The 17494-nt window shown below is 34.3% G+C and overlaps 1 protein-coding gene across 2 annotated transcripts in view; it reads right to left on the bottom strand.

Moving 5' to 3' along the window:
* Positions 1-17494, bottom strand: part of LOC135141531 (lachesin-like) — a 192399-nt gene that overhangs the window by 40947 nt on the left and 133958 nt on the right. For both annotated transcript variants that reach the window (XM_064072712.1, XM_064072713.1), the window contains exon 4: positions 3388-3546. In XM_064072712.1, coding sequence (XP_063928782.1) covers positions 3388-3546 — 159 coding nt within the window. The remainder of the gene's footprint in view (positions 1-3387; positions 3547-17494) is intronic.

The raw sequence follows: 17494 nt of genomic DNA, 5'->3' as shown, positions 1-17494 counted from the left end.
TGGCCGAAAAGTGAAGAAGGGGAAATTGGAAAATTTTCAGGAAATGCGAATTTTTGAAAATTTCTAAAAATCTCGATATTTCAACAGCCAATTCCGTAAAAACGGTTGCAGTTATCAAAGAAACGAGGCCGGAAGTGAGTTCTAGAGCTCGACATCTACAAGAAAATATGTTTAGTTAAGTTTCGAAAATGTCAAAATTTGGCCGAAAAGTGAAGAAGGGGGGACCATTGGAAAATTTTCACTTCAAAAAAAGTTGTCTAAAAATTGCGAAAAAATTCAGGGACGTAGATCTCGACAAGCTGATTCCAAAAATATAGCGTGTTGATGGTCACGGAGAAACATTTTCGGAAGAATCGGCAGGAAATGCGAATTTTTGAAAATTTATAAAAATCTCGATATTTCAACGGGCGATTCCGGAAAAAAGGTTGCAGTTATCAAAGAAACGATTCCGGAAATGAGTTCTAGAGCTCGAAATCTACAAGAAAATATGTTTAGTTAAGTTTCGAAAATGTCAAAATTTGGCCGAAAAGTGAAGAAGGGGGGACCATTGGAAAATTTTCACTTAAAAAAAAAGTTGTCTAAAAATTGCGAAAAAATTCAGGAACGTAGATCTCGACAAGCTGATTCCAAAAATATAGCGTGTTGATGGTCACGGAGGAACATTTTCGGAAGAATCGGCAGGAAATGCGAATTTTTGAAAATTTCTAAAAATCTCGATATTTCAACGGCCGATTCCGGAAAAACGGTTGCAGTTATCAAAGAAACGAGCCCGGAAGTGATTTCTAGAGCTCGAAATCTACAAGAAAATGTGTTTAGTTAAGTTTTGAAAATGTCAAAATTTGGCCGAAAAGTGAAGAAGGGGGGACCATTGGAAAATTTTCACTTAAAAAAATTGGTCTAAAGAGTTTAGACAGTTCTTCCCTTGCTGTCGGAAACGTGACGACTGCATGCCTATTATGTTTTTTTTTCGCAGTGGATTTCAAAGAATTCGGTTTTGTAGTTCCTGAGTAAATCAATAAAATAAATTTACGCATTCATTAATTTTTTTGAGTCACCCTGTATATGCAAATCCAAAAAATATGAATGGAGTGATAAATTACAAGTACAGACTCATCATATTTTTACAGTTTAGATAGGATTTATTCGGCAAACTTTCGAGCTGACGTCATTAATTTTTTGGAGGGGATAAGCAAATATATTTTGACTAAACATTTATTATGCTCTTTATAACCTTAAAACATCTGCAAGATTTCAAAGCATTCGGTTTTGTAGTTTCTGAGTAAATCAGTGAAATAAATTTACGCATTCATTAATTTTTTTGAGTCACCCTGTATATGCAAATCCAAAAAATATGAATGGAGTGATAGATCATAAGTACAGGCTCATCATATTTTGTATATTTTAGATATGATTTATTCCACAAACTTTTGAGCTGACGTCATCAAGTTTTTTGAGGGGATAAGCAAATATTTTTTGACTAAAGATTTATGATGCTCTTTAGAGCCTTAAAACATCTGCAACATTTCAAAGCATTCTGGTTAGCAGATTAAAAATTAAATTTCAAAATGTTGTTTTATAATTTTGATTTTTTTTCCAAAAATCTGGACGTTTCGGGTGAAAAGTCGATTCAGAGTTGTAAACTACATGTGTAGGACTATGTTATTTTATACAATTGAAAACCCATTTACTATGTACAATTTTGAAGTGACGTCATCGCATTAGTGGTGGGGATGATTAGACAAATTGTGGTTAGCGTTTTACCATCTACATGATATTCTTAATATAAGTACAAAATTTCACAACAATCGGTCGAGTACTTTCGGAGATTATCTCTCTAATAAAAATCCGGGACGGCAGACGGACAGACGGACAGACGGACGGACAGACGGACAGACGGACAGACGGACGGACAGACGGACGGACAGACGGAGGGACAGACGGACAGACGGACAGACGGAGGGACAGACGGACAGACGGACAGACAGACGGAAATGGGAGACCTATTTCTTCGTCTTCTAGGGGTCATGAAAGATCGAGAAAACGTAAAAGTAGAGAGTCGGCCGACGGACTCGATTACAATACTTCCTTTGCTTACGCTCGGGAAGTAAAAATACGTTTAAATTAAATCAATTAACACAGGATAAACGTATATGGGCAAGTAACAATATTTGTTACTGTAGTGGTAAATTACAACAGTTCCGCAGTCACATATCTAGCCTGTTTTCCCTTATGGGAATTTTCGATATACTGGAAGTATTTTTTTATTTTAATGACTGTTATAAATATATATCACTTCAATAAATAAGCAACAAGTCTGTAAGCAAAAATGACATAATATCATACTAAAATTGGCGATCCACTGGAAAACGTAGAATAAATAATTTATAAAAACCCCCTGAGATGTTGGAGGTGTTTCGATATTACCTTTAAATAATTTATGAAGTGGGACAGTGTTCTAAAAAAAGCATCAATCACTAGTGTACAATAAAGAAATGCCGGAAAGCGATCCTGTGATAATATCAGTCAATACACACGAGTAAAAAAATCGAAACATCGAAGTATTGTAATATATTCCCATAATGTAATTTACGAACTGTTTGGAAGTGTTTGAGCAAACCACTTTTCGCATTATTAGGCTTTAGCTTGTTAAATTAATGGTATTTGCCTATAAAATCGATGGGCCTCACATGCCAGGGCTGTAATAACGCCGTGAGATTTTTTCCGTCCACGCAACGACCATGGAGCGGCCATTCCGTTTTACATCTCATTTTCGTTTGTCTTTATTATTTATGCAGAAAAGTTGTATCATTTGTTTTAATAAAACAAGCAAACTGTCAATTAAGGATGATCAGAAACATTGTTTACAAAGAAGTTCGTAAACAAGTTTTCCAGTTTTCCAAAACTATTTTGACCATAACCCTAAAACATTTTTATATGGAAGTTTTTGACTTTCGAACGGAACAAATTAGAGTAACGATGCACGAAAAGTTTAAAATTCGTGTGAATTTATTTAGTTAATTGTATGAAACCGAGTTGAGAGAAGTTTAAATAGGTTGACTAATTTTTGTCGTATTTTGTGAGCAATTTGACAATTAATCCCCGAAATTAAATTCGTACGAGCGAACTATTTAAATTCTCGATTTGTAGACAATTAACATTTGGGAACGAATTAAGGACGTGAGGAAAAAATCTGTCAGATATATTTATTAAGGTCGTTAGTCACAGAATAATTGCATTAGTTTCAACGCGCTGAGTATAAAGTTGTTCCCCTTTTTCCAAAGTCGCAATAAATACGCTTGGTTTGGGCAGCAATCTACGTTAAGAAACTTTGCGAAATAATATGAAAACATATGTGAAACAAGTTAGAAAGTAAAAGCATAGACTAACCTGTAAGTGTCTTGTTTATAGTGATCTTGGAGTTATCGTCCCTTTTCCACTTCACACTAGGTTGTGGAGAGCCCGTGGCTTTGCAGGTTAGCGTCTCATTGGCGCCTTCCCTTACTATAACGTCGCTGCTGCTCAGGGAATCATCTATGTTGGGTGGCACTGAAACAGACAAACAACTCAAAAGTCCGACCTTACGACTTATCACTCACATTCAAATCATATTACTACAAACACGAACCGGGTTAACACATTTTAACAAATTCTCACTGTTACAAGTCGTTCTAAACATCAGACACAAATTTATACAGGCTGTTCCATATTTATATACCAAACATTTGACTGGTAGTAAGATATGAAAAAATAATCAAAGTTTTCTCACCCAACTTTTAAAACCTTGAGAAATCTAGTTACACTTTTTGCTGTATCTGTATTTTAATTCTTCATTATTAAAAATCTCCGTTATGTTATATTGTCTATTTTTCACTGCATTTATTCTTGTTAAATCACCGTGTTCAATAACATTGATTTTTACTTCCCGAGAATGAGCTAAGGATGTATAGTAATCGAGTCCATGGGACAACTTGCCAGTTTCATGTTTTCTTGACGTTTCATGACCCCTAGAGGCAAATTTTGTATCTACAATAGGAATATCATATAGATGGTTAAATTTTAACCAATTTACTAATCATCCCATCAACAATCTGATGACGTCATCTCAAAGAATTCTATCTTAAAATGATTTAAACGTTATTCAACAAGTACTCCTGTACTTGTGTATAAACATAAACACTTAAACTTAAGTTTGGTATTAGTGCTGAGAGGACATTTTTCCCGTTCTGCTTTAATTTTACAATGTCCGCACAGGGGTTGCAGGGGCACCATTTATGTCGCTAGTTTTTACTTTATAGAGGTTATCACAAAAACAAAAATCGCTGAATCAAAGTTTATAATTTTTTAAACAAACAGAATTTGTCGGATTATACTTCCGCAATTACACATTATAAAATCAAAAAATAAATAGCTGGAATTTTACAAACACACTCGGACATGAATGTTAATCAATTTGACTAGCTAGGATAGTTTGGAAATAAATCTGACCATTTTTAAAGACCATGTTTGTTGTTTGTTGACTCCTAAGACCGATATCGGTAGCCTAAAATTTTCAAATTTATTTCTAAAATGTAGTCTACGTGAAAAAACTTTTGACCTATGTCACCCTTTTTGCGAAACTGCTTTTCTGACCGTTACTAAATTCATTTCATATGCTGCGGCCACACTGTATTTATTCTCCGCGCATCAACAAAAATTTAATTATATTGTAGAAAGCAAGTCGTTGTGATTTCGCTTCCAACTCACTTACAACATTAACTTGGCGAAAAAACAAAAAACATTCTGTTCCAACGATCTCTATAATAGACAAACGATTCGAGATATGTATCTTAATTTTGATAAAAGAATTCTTTCTTTATATTTCTCGTGATTTGGATCTGGATTGATATAACTTTAATATTGCGAGGATTTTCCAAATTCCATAATTATGAGGTTCGTTTGTGCCATTAAATAAACACCTAACGCTCATAAAGATAAGATTAGGCAAACATATAATTACAGTGGTGCCGAACCAAAAGCAACAGACTGAAATTGTAATTACAAAATATCCGAATTCCAATTTAATCCGGGTTATATTCGCAACATATAATTTTACTTTGGTTTTTCGCCATTTCACTACGGAAATGCAACGCAGTAGAAGCAGGTGAGACTTTTTTCATCTCAGAGTTGCATTCGTGAAGTTGTGTAAATTAATAAAGGCGCATTTCTTGCAACGTTTCTACTCAAATGAGTTAGTAGCATTTTTGTTTGTTTCACACGTTGAGTGCGTGAGACGTAATACGGCGTCATACAAGCGGTGTATCCGCGCGCATGACGCGTTAGTGCGTCATAGGTATATTCGTTTGTAGTTGGCCACTTGGCCAGTAAAATGTCCGCACATCATATCCAGTGTTGTCCCGAATTTGAAAACGTAAAAGTAGGTTGGTGAGTGTTTGTTAATACCCACAATAGTGTTAAATTAATAAAATCACATTGAAAAGAATCTGTGTGTATGATAATAATATAATAATAAGCATGATAGGGTAAAATGTTTTATTTATATGTCAGACAGAAATTATTTCGTTGGAAACAGTTAAAATTGGTTAGTTTTATCAGTCCCACGTCCTTTATATTGGGATAATTGGGTACTGTTTCCTGTGTGAAAATTATATATAGATGGCAGTCATTGGATGGCGTTTACCGTCCAATATCTTTCCGCTGGTTCGGTGCGCTATTGGAGGGATATTTTGAGAATTTCGATATTAAAAAAAGTGTTGAAATTCCTCATTCTACTTTGGTTATATCTGTTAAGAGAAGATGCATTATTATCAACACAATAACTCCCCTGAACGTGACTTTAATTAAAAAATCGGTGTCTTCTCCAGATTGATGTCGGATAGCAAAACTAATTAAGTAAAGCTGATTATTTTGATTGATGCCTTTCTAAAGAATCTGTAAAGCTATGAATTCAATTATAGTAAGTGAACACAACAATGCGTTGTAAAAAATGTAGTAATTTGGTTAAAATTCCTGCATCGACGGGTATCAAACGAGGAGCTGAATGTAATTAGATTCGTCTGATGTTGTGGGAAGGTCTTCCGATATTTATCCGTTTGAATATTTTAAAGAAGTCAAAGTTTGTGTGACAGTGTAAATCCGCTAAAGAAGGTAAGGGCTTTTGCGTGCCCGCATCTATTGACATGAACTACCTTCCTCGTACTCGGATCATAACGCCGTGAAATCCACTCTGGATTATCTGCTCTACAAGGAACCGTTTCCGAAGATCAAAGACTTTATTGCTCTACCTGTTACCTGATTAGGGGTTGAAATTATCGACATTTCCCCACAGAATACCTTATTGGTAATACTAACCTAGCATAAAATCCATATTTATTAGTTTTGGCGATTGCCTTTTGAACTTGTTATCTTTTATACTTAATTCTTCCGCCTAATCCGAACCTCATCCAAGTCGGTATTTGATCTTTAATGTAAACTTCAGTTTCCACATCCAGACCAACAAAAAATCTAAATCATTTCTGACACCGTCTTATGTACTGCTTCTCTGTGAAACATTTCGCATTAATTCATGTAATACATTTTTTGTTGGCGTTCGGGGTTGCCTTGAATCCAGCTCGTATTAAATTTATTCCATCTTCTGGATTTTATCCCAATTCGCAACGAAATTATATTGGCAAAATTATTATTTTCGCTTTTTCTACTAGTAGAATCACTATACGTCAGCCGATAATGTAAGCATCACCTTGTTATTAAGTGCTGAACTCTATTATTTTCAACTGCTGACTCATGGAAAACAACACGAACACTCAAAGAATTTCAAATAAAACACGGTACGGTGTGTCTCCCTTTAGCTCATGGACTGCTTTCTCACTAGAAGCAGAACAACAAGAAACACCCCTATATTTACAAACGCTCCAATAAAAAAATGCGCCAAGAGTTTCACTCACCGTTTAAATTCCATTTTATACAAGAACGTTTTTTATCTCTTAATATAATGCCTTCATTAATCAGCAGGTGTGGTTAACTTTTCACAATATTTTCTGTATTTTTTGGAATGAAAAAAAAAGTTTGTTAAACTACAGCAAACATTACACTCACATGCGTCCTTTACTCATTTTACGTGTAAACGTAATTACATTAAATTTGATTAACTACATCCTTAAATATAGCATTTAACATTATATTATAGGATTAAAAAATTAGTCAGACAGACGGACAGATAGGCAGACAGACAGACGGACAGACAGGCAGACACACAGACAGACGGAAACCGGAGACTTATTTTTTCGTACTCTAGGTCTTGCAGTTTGTAAAATTTCGCAATACTTTTGTGACTTTTTTCAAAATTTCTAAAAACGCCGTTTTTACTCGTACCAATCGTGCTCGTAAGTAATGCGATGATTTACCGTTTTAAAACAATCTTAAGCTTTCACATTCGCAGAGACCACAATCTGTGAAAAGTGCGAAAATCGCTGTAATTTTTCATCAATCGATGAACTGGTGTGGAACTGCGTTGTATGCTGAAAGCAATTACTTTGATCAAATAATAAATATCATTTGAATGTTACACATATTTTTTTACAAAGTCGTTAGAACGAAGCTGCTGCTTTTCAAGCCAATATGTGGGCTTAATAAACAAACAGTGAAAATGTAATTTTTGCTGCAATTTTTACCTTTGGGATTTATCTTTTCTGCAAGCGAAAAAAGCAAATCCAATAATAAACACGAAGCACAATCCAATAACACCGTCAAACTGAATATTTATAGAATTCCTATTGATCACACACATACAAAAAACTGCAAAATTTACAGCAACGTCTGACTACATATTTTATTCATTAATTTGTTTTATTTGTTTTATTTAGCTTTAATTTGGAAGAAGAAACTTCAAACAAACACAAACAAAAATATTAACCTATTCTGCGCTAAGCGATCCTCATCACTTGATAATTTCCTTGTTGAAAACGACATTCAACACAACACTCATACAATGAAAGATACTGGGTCGTGTAATTTCTTTCATTAATTTTTAATAAACGTCTTTCAACTTTGGCCCTCTTTGTTCACTTTATGGTTTATTTCGTTTTATCACATCCTTTCATCAATATTTCAGATTTAGAAGGATTGAATACGTTGAGTTGAGCCTAAACAAACTTGTTATCATAAATCACTTCAATTTTATAATGTACCAATCATCAATGTATTCAGTGAAAATCGGTTTTTACCAGAACTGGTATGACAAGTCCAACCTGTAAAAACAGTTTTCACAGTCAATAGAGAAAACGTTTTACGACTATAACTACAATCAGTTTGACAGGTACGAGAATGTCAAAACTAGTTTCGCTACTATCATAAACAGTAAAAAAAAAACTAGATTTTATCATTATTGACTTTTGTGTATGAATAATTTGAAAAGCTTGTCATGCGGTGCTGTATGTTGTTCAGATTTTAAACTGCGAGTTGGGGAATTTTCGTAAGAATTCCCGTTGAGCATTGACAGCGTGAAGCTAACTTAAGATAGCGTGGAACCCCGAACTTCGCAGGACTAGTTCGGTAGCCACAGTGGCTAATCTGAAACGTGACTTGCATCAAGGGGAGACGGTTTTGCGATGATGCCGTATAATTTACCAAACCGGGACGCACACATGTTAGACAGAACGATCGTTACTCAATCACCTTTACAATTTTTAGCCATCTTGCCGGAACGAAGGAATTTTCCGAGTTACCAACGCACCGTCGACATTTGTTATGTTATAACTTTAATTACTTTAATTACGTTAATAGAGTCTATGTGAATTTGTTGTAGCGAAAGGCAGAGGTTGTTCGCTTTAAGTAAACATGTTGCGTTTTGAAGTAGCAGGAAGCAACTTTCTCAGTTTTGCCTTGCTTTCGTCAACGAACGTTCATTGTTACCGTTATCGTTGACGTTTCGTGATTTCTAGAAACTAAAATAGATACAGATGACGGATTGAAATGAACCACTTATGTTTATTTATATGATGGAACTGTCATATGTGTTACGAATTAACTGAGAATAGGACTATATTTCCGCATTAGCGACTTTTCATAAAAGTTGAAAGCATTAAACGCCAGATTCAAAGAAATTTTAACAGCCATTTCTCCTGTTTGTTTTTGTTCTCGCGGTTCAATTTTTTTGTTACAAGCCTCCCCTAGAGAAATTTTTGCCTCCCTTACATCTAGACAAGTTATAATTAACCAAATGTGAATTTCAACATCGAAAATCAAAATAAAATGTAGTGTTTTATTCAATAAGCGGAAGTCGGAGCAATAAAAAAAGTCTGGACCGTCGGCGTTGTGATCTGGTGACAATTCGTAGAAAATCTTGTTTAGTTTAGTTTCTCTGTTTCACTCTCATTTGGTACAGAGTCTTGACAAGCGTTATCACTGTTAGTTTTAAATTACTGGGTACTTATAGATGCTTTTCAGTTCAGTTATACCCCTGCTACTAAACATGGCCTCACTTGAAACGAAACTAGTAGCACGCTTCTTCATGGACTTTTACTTCAACATTACATACATATCTTTTTTTAACTAATAAAGGTTATGAGCAAACCAGCATGTGTGTCAAAATTTGTTTAAGAGCTAGAAATGTAGTTTGCGCTAATGTTCTGCTTAGTATGTGCGAGGCGTCGATACCTCAAGTGAAATGAAGCGTAGAAACATCTTACTTTTATCAGTAGAGAAATTCTTAATGAATTCTTGTAGTTAAAAAAGTTTGCAGCATCCGAACATTGGGTTTGCTGCAGCGAATAATAATGCACAGCCTCAAGTCGAGGGTCAAAGTTCGTCTTGAAACCACAAGAGCCCCGTGTCCTCCTCTACACCCGCAAACAAACTGAATCACGTAGATTTCGATGGAGTTGAAATTTGAAGCAGGACCGCATCGACTCTAATAATAATATATTGGCACGGCTTTGGCGTAAAGGTGTGAAATGTTGCTCTCTGTACAAGAAAAAGAGATAAAATGATATGAGTATAGTTAAGTGACTTCTTCCTAGTGCGGCACTGATTGGCTGGCCGGAAAAGAATTGAAACAGGCAATGTCCCTCACAATTCCTCGACGCATTAAAGGTCCACTTGATTGCGGCCGTATTTCTTCTCGGGGGTCGAGCGCTTTCATTAAGCTCCCCGCCAATACGGTTAAATGTAAGCTATTGTGAAAGTCGAAACTTCCAATTGAGTCTTTGGTTATTCCCTAATAACAGGTAATTCGTTTGGATCTAAGTGTATCTCTGCATCTACATTCTTGCACTAGGTGACGGACTCTTTTCTACTTCCTTCACACTCTATTAGCATACAAAGCCCGTCCATTAAAATCAAACAGAGCATTCTGAATCACCTATCTCTTCTAATCGCGCCTGCATATAACCAAATCGGATTACCTACCGTACAATTCCAATACCGAATAAGCTGAGGCATTACCACACATTATTGCGGTCATGATGATTGACCATTCTGATATTTTCTCCGTTAAGATAATAACAGTACAAACGAAACTCACAACGAATTTTAAGACTCGATAGAATTATTATAGAAAACAATGTAAAAATTTTACACTTATGATATCATTTGGTAATCAATTAATTACAAAAATCAATACTTTGTAACTTTTGAGAAAAATTCCATAGCTATGCAAATTAGTTTATAACGGTTCATTGATAAGTATCGAAAATTAACAGAGTGCACATTATAAAAATTGGTCTAAAGAGTTTAGACAGTAGTTCCCTCGCTGTCGGAAACTTGACGACTGCATGCCTATTGTGTTTTTTTCTCATTACATTTTTGTAGTGGGAATTTAAAAAAAATTACGATGAGGTCATCAACATTTTTGCAAGGACACGTATATCAGTTGGGATAGATGTAGTGTAATACTAAGAATAAAATTATTGTATTCCCAAATTTTCGGGAAAATGAATTCGGTCGTTTTGAATATTGATTTTTTATAATCAATAAAATAACGAAACAATTTACTCACGTATACGGCAACTGAAAATCGTTTATGTATAAACATTCTTAATTTAAGATGACAAGCGTAACAGCATACGTCAGAGGCAAACAGAGAAACTGTAAACAAAACGACCATCGGTTTTATTGCTTCGACTTCCGCTTATTATATAAAACATTGGGTTTTATTTTAATTCTTGACGGTGAAATTCACAGTTGGTTGATTATAAACATGTCTATTCCACATTCGCGGAACCAAGTGAGCGCATAAAACAAATGCAGGTCTGTAATGTTAAAGTCGATGTAAATAAGCGTGCTACCCTTATGTTTCAACCGAGTTTTTCCTTTAACAAATTTTGTGTCTACCAAATTGGGTTGGTTGGGGTGTAATACTAATAATAAGTGTTGCCTTTAATTTAATCAATAAAATAAATTGACTTCATTAATTTTTTTGAACCACCTCTTAAGAAAATCTAAAAAATATGAATGGAATGATAAATCACAAGTACAAACTCATCATATTTTTTGCATTTTAGATAGGATTTATTCAGCAAAATTTAAGGATGACGTCATCATTTTTTTTAGGAGGGATGAACAAATACATTTTGAACAAAAGTTTACCATGCTTATAATAACTTTAAAATATTCCCAAGATTTCAAAGCATTCGGTCTTGTAATTCCTGATTAAATCGATAAAATAAATTCACGCCTTCATTAATTTTTTTGAGTCACCCTGCATATGCAAATCCAAAAATATGAATGGAATGATAAATCACAAGTACAGACTCATCATATTTTGTACATTTTAGATACGATTTATTCGGTAAACTTTTGAGCTGACGTCATCAGTTTTTTGTAGAAGATAACCAAATATATTTTGACTAAAAATTTATTATGCTCTTTATAACCTTAAAACATCTGCAAGATTTCAAAGCATTCGGTTTTGTAGTTCCTGATTAAATCAATAAAATAAATTTACGCATTCATTAATTTTTTTGAGTCACCCTGTATATGCAAATCGAAAAAATTTGAATGGAATGATAAATCACAAGAAGAGACTCACCATATTTTGTACATTTTAGATAGGATTTATTCAGCAAAATTTTGTGGTGACGTCATAAATTTTTTATGGGGGACGACCAAATACGTTTTGATCAAAAATTTACCATGCTTATGATAATTTTAAAATATCTTCAAGATTTCGAAGCATTCGGTTTTGTAGTTCCTGAGTAAATCAGTAAAATAAATTTACGCTTTCATTTAATTTCTTAAATCACCCTGTATATGCAAATCCAAAAAATATGAATGGAGTGATAGATCACAAGTACAGACTGATCATATTTTGTACATTTTAGATATGATTTATTCGGCAAATTTTCGAGCTGACGTCATCAAGTTTTTGGAGGGGATAAGCAAATATATTTTGACTAAACATTTATTATGTTCTTTATAACTTTAAAACATCTGCAAGATGTCAGAGCATTCCGTTTTGTAGTTCCTGATTAAATCAATAAAATATATTTACGCATTCATTAATTTTTTTGAGTCACTCTGTATATGCAAATCCAAAAAATATGAATGGAATGATAAATGATAAGTACAGACTCATCATATTTTGTACATTTTAGATATGATTTATTCGGCAAATTTTCGAGCTGACGTCATCAAGTTTTTGGAGGGGATAAGCAAATATATTTTGACTAAACATTTATTATGCTCTTTATAACTTTAAAACATCTGCAAGATGTCAGAGCATTCCGTTTTGTAGTTCCTGATTAAATCAATAAAATATATTTACGCATTCATTAATTTTTTTGAGTCACTCTGTATATGCAAATCCAAAAAATATGAATGGAATGATAAATGATAAGTACAGACTCATCATATTTTGTACATTTTAGATATGATTTATTCGGCAAACTTTCGAGCTGACGTCATCAATTTTTTGGAGCGGATAAGCAAATATATTTTGACTAAACATTTATTATGCTCTTTATAACCTTAAAACATCTGCAAGATTTCAAAGCATTCGGTTTTGTAGTTTCTGAGTAAATCAGTAAAATAAATTTACGCATTCATTAATTTTTTTGAGTCACCCTGTATATGCAAATCCAAAAAATATGAATGGAGTGATAGATCACAAGTACAGACTCATCATATTTTGTACATTTTAGATAAGATTTATTCCACAAACTTTTGAGCTGACGTCATCAAGTTTTTGGAGGGGATAAGCAAATATTTTTTGACTAAAGATTTATGATGCTCTTTATAGCCTTAAAACATCTGCAACATTTCAAAGCATTCTGGTTAGCAGATTAAAAATTAAATTTCAAAATGTTGTTTTATAAATTTGATTTTTTTTCCAAAAATCTGGACGTTTCGGGTTAAAAGTCGATTCAGAGTTGTAAACTACATGTGTGGGACTATGTTATTTTATACAATTGAAAACCCATTTACTATGTACAATTTTGAAGTGACGTCATCGCATTAGTGGTGGGGATGATTAGACAAATTTTGGTTAGCGTTTTACCATCTACATGATATTCTTAATATAAGTACAAAATTTCACAACAATCGGTCGAGTACTTTCGGAGATTATCTGTCTAATAAAAATCCGGGACGGCAGACGGACAGACGGACGGACAGACGGACAGACGGACGGACAGACGGACGGACAGACAGACGGAAATGGGAGACCTATTTCTTCGTCTTCTAGGGGTCATGAAAGATCGAGAAAACGTAAAAGCAGAGAGTCGGCCGACGGACTCGATTACAATACTTCCTTTGCTTACGCTCGGGAAGTAAAAAGGAAAGTTTGACGTTGATGTGTCTCTTTTGGTACGAAATTCTTTTATAGATATGTACATACATCATAATACGAATTACACACGTTTGAATTTATTTGAACTAAAAACGTAAATTACCGCTACTTTAGAATGTGCGTAATGCATTCCTCAAATTAATTTAGAAAATCTATTTGCGAATACAAGTTGAATTTGATAAATATATGGCATGTAAAGAATGCTTCAAAAACATTCTAGGAGACTTTCAACACATGTGCAATATATTCAGTTATATGTAAGATATTATAAAATGTTTAATAGCTGCATCTCAACCCCAACAGGTTCTACAAAACGAAATCAATTCTCATATTCTCACGTTTGCAGGAAACAGATTGACAGAACTTCGCCATTATGTGACAAAGACGTTCATATTATGGTATTTACATTTACGTAATCTAGCTTTAATATATCCTACCGAAAATGTGCAAAATAATTAATCACTCTCGAACTTTTTATTGAACAAATTCAGAACGAGTCACCCCGTTTTCTCGAAAATGTGAGAATAGGCACGTCTTTATTTAATAATGATTAAATAAGAATTATAAAAATAATAATATTCAGAACGTTTAGTTCGATTGTAGGCGTAATTAATGATTTTAATTCTCTGTTTTGAGGCGACAAACTCATTCAAATCAAACTAATTTCTAAATGACATTCTTCCGATATATGAATATAAACACTTCAAGTTGTTATTATTGCTGAGAGACCATTTTTACTTATTGAACGTAACCTAAGGAAATATAGTAAACGAATCCATGGGACGACTTGGCACTTTCATATTTTCTTGACGTTTTATGGCCCCTACACAGGGCCGTAGCTCCTAGAGAAATGTTTGCCTCTCTTAGACCTAGACAAGTTATGAGTAACTAAATGTGTTATTGTTAAATGTTCTATTTAATAAACGGAAGTCAAAGAAATAAAAAAGTTTGGACCATCACATTGTGATCCGATTATTTGAATTCACAGAAAATGTCATTTAGTTTAGTTTCTCTGTTTCAGTCTTACGAGTAGCTCGACAAGCGTTATCGCTATTTGTCTTAAATTACGAGTACTGAAGTTCTGTTGAAATAATTTTCTTATATTTCCCTCGTAGAAAATTTATTGAATGGATGTTAAAAATTGGCCAACGTTGTCTGAGTTTCAGTAATGTTTTTAATTTTCAGAATTGTTCATATAGTTTAAAAAAAAAGAATTAACCAGTTAATGTTATTCATTGAATACAGTACCTACTATTTTGCTATTTAAATATGCAGACAGGTGTTACCACAATAAAAAATGGGAAACTTATCTAAGAACTTGGATGGGTTTGACTGTGCTACAGATACGAGGGAAGTTCTGTCTAAATAACTTTAAACCTATTTTAAGAAATGACAACTCTGTGAAGCATGGCATTATTACTGTTGTTAGTAATTGCTTAAATAGATTTATGTTAAGAAATCTCAAGGCTTTGTGAAATTTTAATATAAAAAGTTCTATTAGTTTTGCTTTTAGTTCCAGGAGTTAATATGTTCATCAGTGATGTATTGTATTTTTAGTGGTACTGACGTCAAATTTGTCGTGTGTCGAATCGAAGCGTATTAAGTGTACTTAAGCGTGGAAGACTTGATGAAAGCGGTGTATATATTCTAATAAAGTTCGTGATATGGTGCATATTTTAGGTGCAGTAAATACGTGGAACGTGGAAGGTTATAAATCAAAGTTAGATTAAAATTGATCCCTTCGTGGGTAAAGGAGCGGCAGGTTGAAAAGTGAAAATGCAGTTTTGAAGACGATAATTGGTATAATGGAATAATCATATCGATAAGTTTGAGGAAAATTTAGCATAATGGTTATGATTTAGGAAGCTTCGCAAACTAGCAGGGCTGCTATTCCTGTCTGCGGAAGGTGAAGCCGTCTGTAAAGCCATTACCTGGTCAATTACATTGAATGGAATTGAGGTTTTGGAACTAGAGTTATAATTGAAATCTGTGGGATAGTTGAAATTCCCTTAAACCTAGTAATTGTCAGCCTTTGTGTGGGAGTATGGGAAGTGATAATGTTCTTCAATTGTCAATTCGATCAGGAACGAATTTTTTAAACGTCGTTAAAAAAGGGACTGATGGTCCGTGGCTCGTCTACGAAATTAGCAGATGTAGCAAAAGCATATCGAACCGAGATTCCCCTAATGTAATAATGCTTTAATCTGTACCCGCCCTAGATACTCGACAGCTTGTATGCCAATGTCCGTGGAGCGCTCCGAACGAACGAACTCAGACATACGGTGTATCATCAATCATGGAAGCAATCAAGAAGTCGCGGACGCATCATGTATATATTCTTTCCTCCTACAAGAAAGAAAATAATCGCAATTAGCTCTAACTAGCTCGCCGGAAATAAAGTTGAAACTCGCATCATCTCACGTTGGCAGAAAATGCGTCAGTTCCACCACTGAAACAGCAATTAACATCACAACTCACTTCGCGTCAAATCAAACAGATGATTCAACGCGCAGAAAACATACTTCTTCGGCAACAAAAACGCGCCCGCCGATTGACCCAACCTTGCACACCGGGGAATTAAAGTTGACCAAACTCGAATTTTAAAAGTAGCACTCTGAAATCGGTGCTTGTTCTCTGTGAGTGGGTATACGTTTCCGACTAAGAAACGCAAATAAAACAGTATACATATAATAATGGAGACATTTGTGCCACTTTGGATTTCTTGATTACTAATTTTGGATATTGTTCAAAGATGCATCCGATACAACGAACGACTAGGTTATGTCTGGTCGGAATAATTCGGTGGAATAACCTTAAACCAATTAAACAATTGGTGTAAGGTTATTTAGACAGAATTTTCCTCGCTTCTGAAGTACAGTCAAATAAATCTAGTTTTTGTATTGCTGTTTACACAACTTTAGTTCTCCATTTTCTCGACGGTCTATGATTTCCAATCATGTTTTTTATTTCGTAGGTTTTCAGTTTTGACGTTTCATTTGAATTTTGGCGGACTTGGGCTTCAAATATTTACACAAATTATAACAGTTTTGTGATTTTAGAGTACTTTAGGATGTTTACAAAAAGTATCAAACGACTCATTGGTACTTCGTAAAGATATGCTTAAAAGGGGGGTGGCGGGGGTCGCTAACCAATTGTTTTGTTTTTAATATAAATGTGCCACTGTATATTTGTTTGACATTTCAAGGTTTATAAGATGATATTGCAACCTTGCAACTTGCAGCTTCATCATATTAATCTGTTCGATGCAAGCAAAACTATTAGTTCCGTGACGTGTTTATATTACACCGAACAGATTTGTAATTTCTAGCGTCAATATGTGACGTAATCATCTTCAGGTCCGCGTTTCCAATTGCAGTAAGCTATCCGAAATGATGTTACGTTTAGTATTATTGAGGGCAATCCGAAATTGCTCACTTAGATACAATCAAAGACATTCAAATTTTAGCCATGCGACGCTTCCATAACCATCTGCGTTATTTGTCGGATCAAGCTTTCAGAAGCACGTGATATTTAAATAGGTTAGAATGGGATCTTATGGTTCCTTATGTAACCAGAAGGGCATTTTCGGAACAGTGTGTCCTATCTACAAATCTAGGCTTGGCTTAGCTTCCACATTAATTCAACCCTCGTGATATAAAGTCAACAATTATGCTACGTTGGATAATTTCAATTTTTTCCTATACAAGGGGCCTT

This window comes from Zophobas morio, unplaced genomic scaffold (assembly GCF_036711695.1).
Source record: "Zophobas morio isolate AGI-343-1 ecotype UQ-CSIRO unplaced genomic scaffold, CSIRO_AGI_Zmor_V1 ptg000044l, whole genome shotgun sequence".
NCBI lineage: Eukaryota > Metazoa > Arthropoda > Insecta > Coleoptera > Tenebrionidae > Zophobas > Zophobas morio.
Note: the sequence above shows the minus strand (reverse complement) of the source record. Positions and strands in the feature narration are given on the sequence as shown.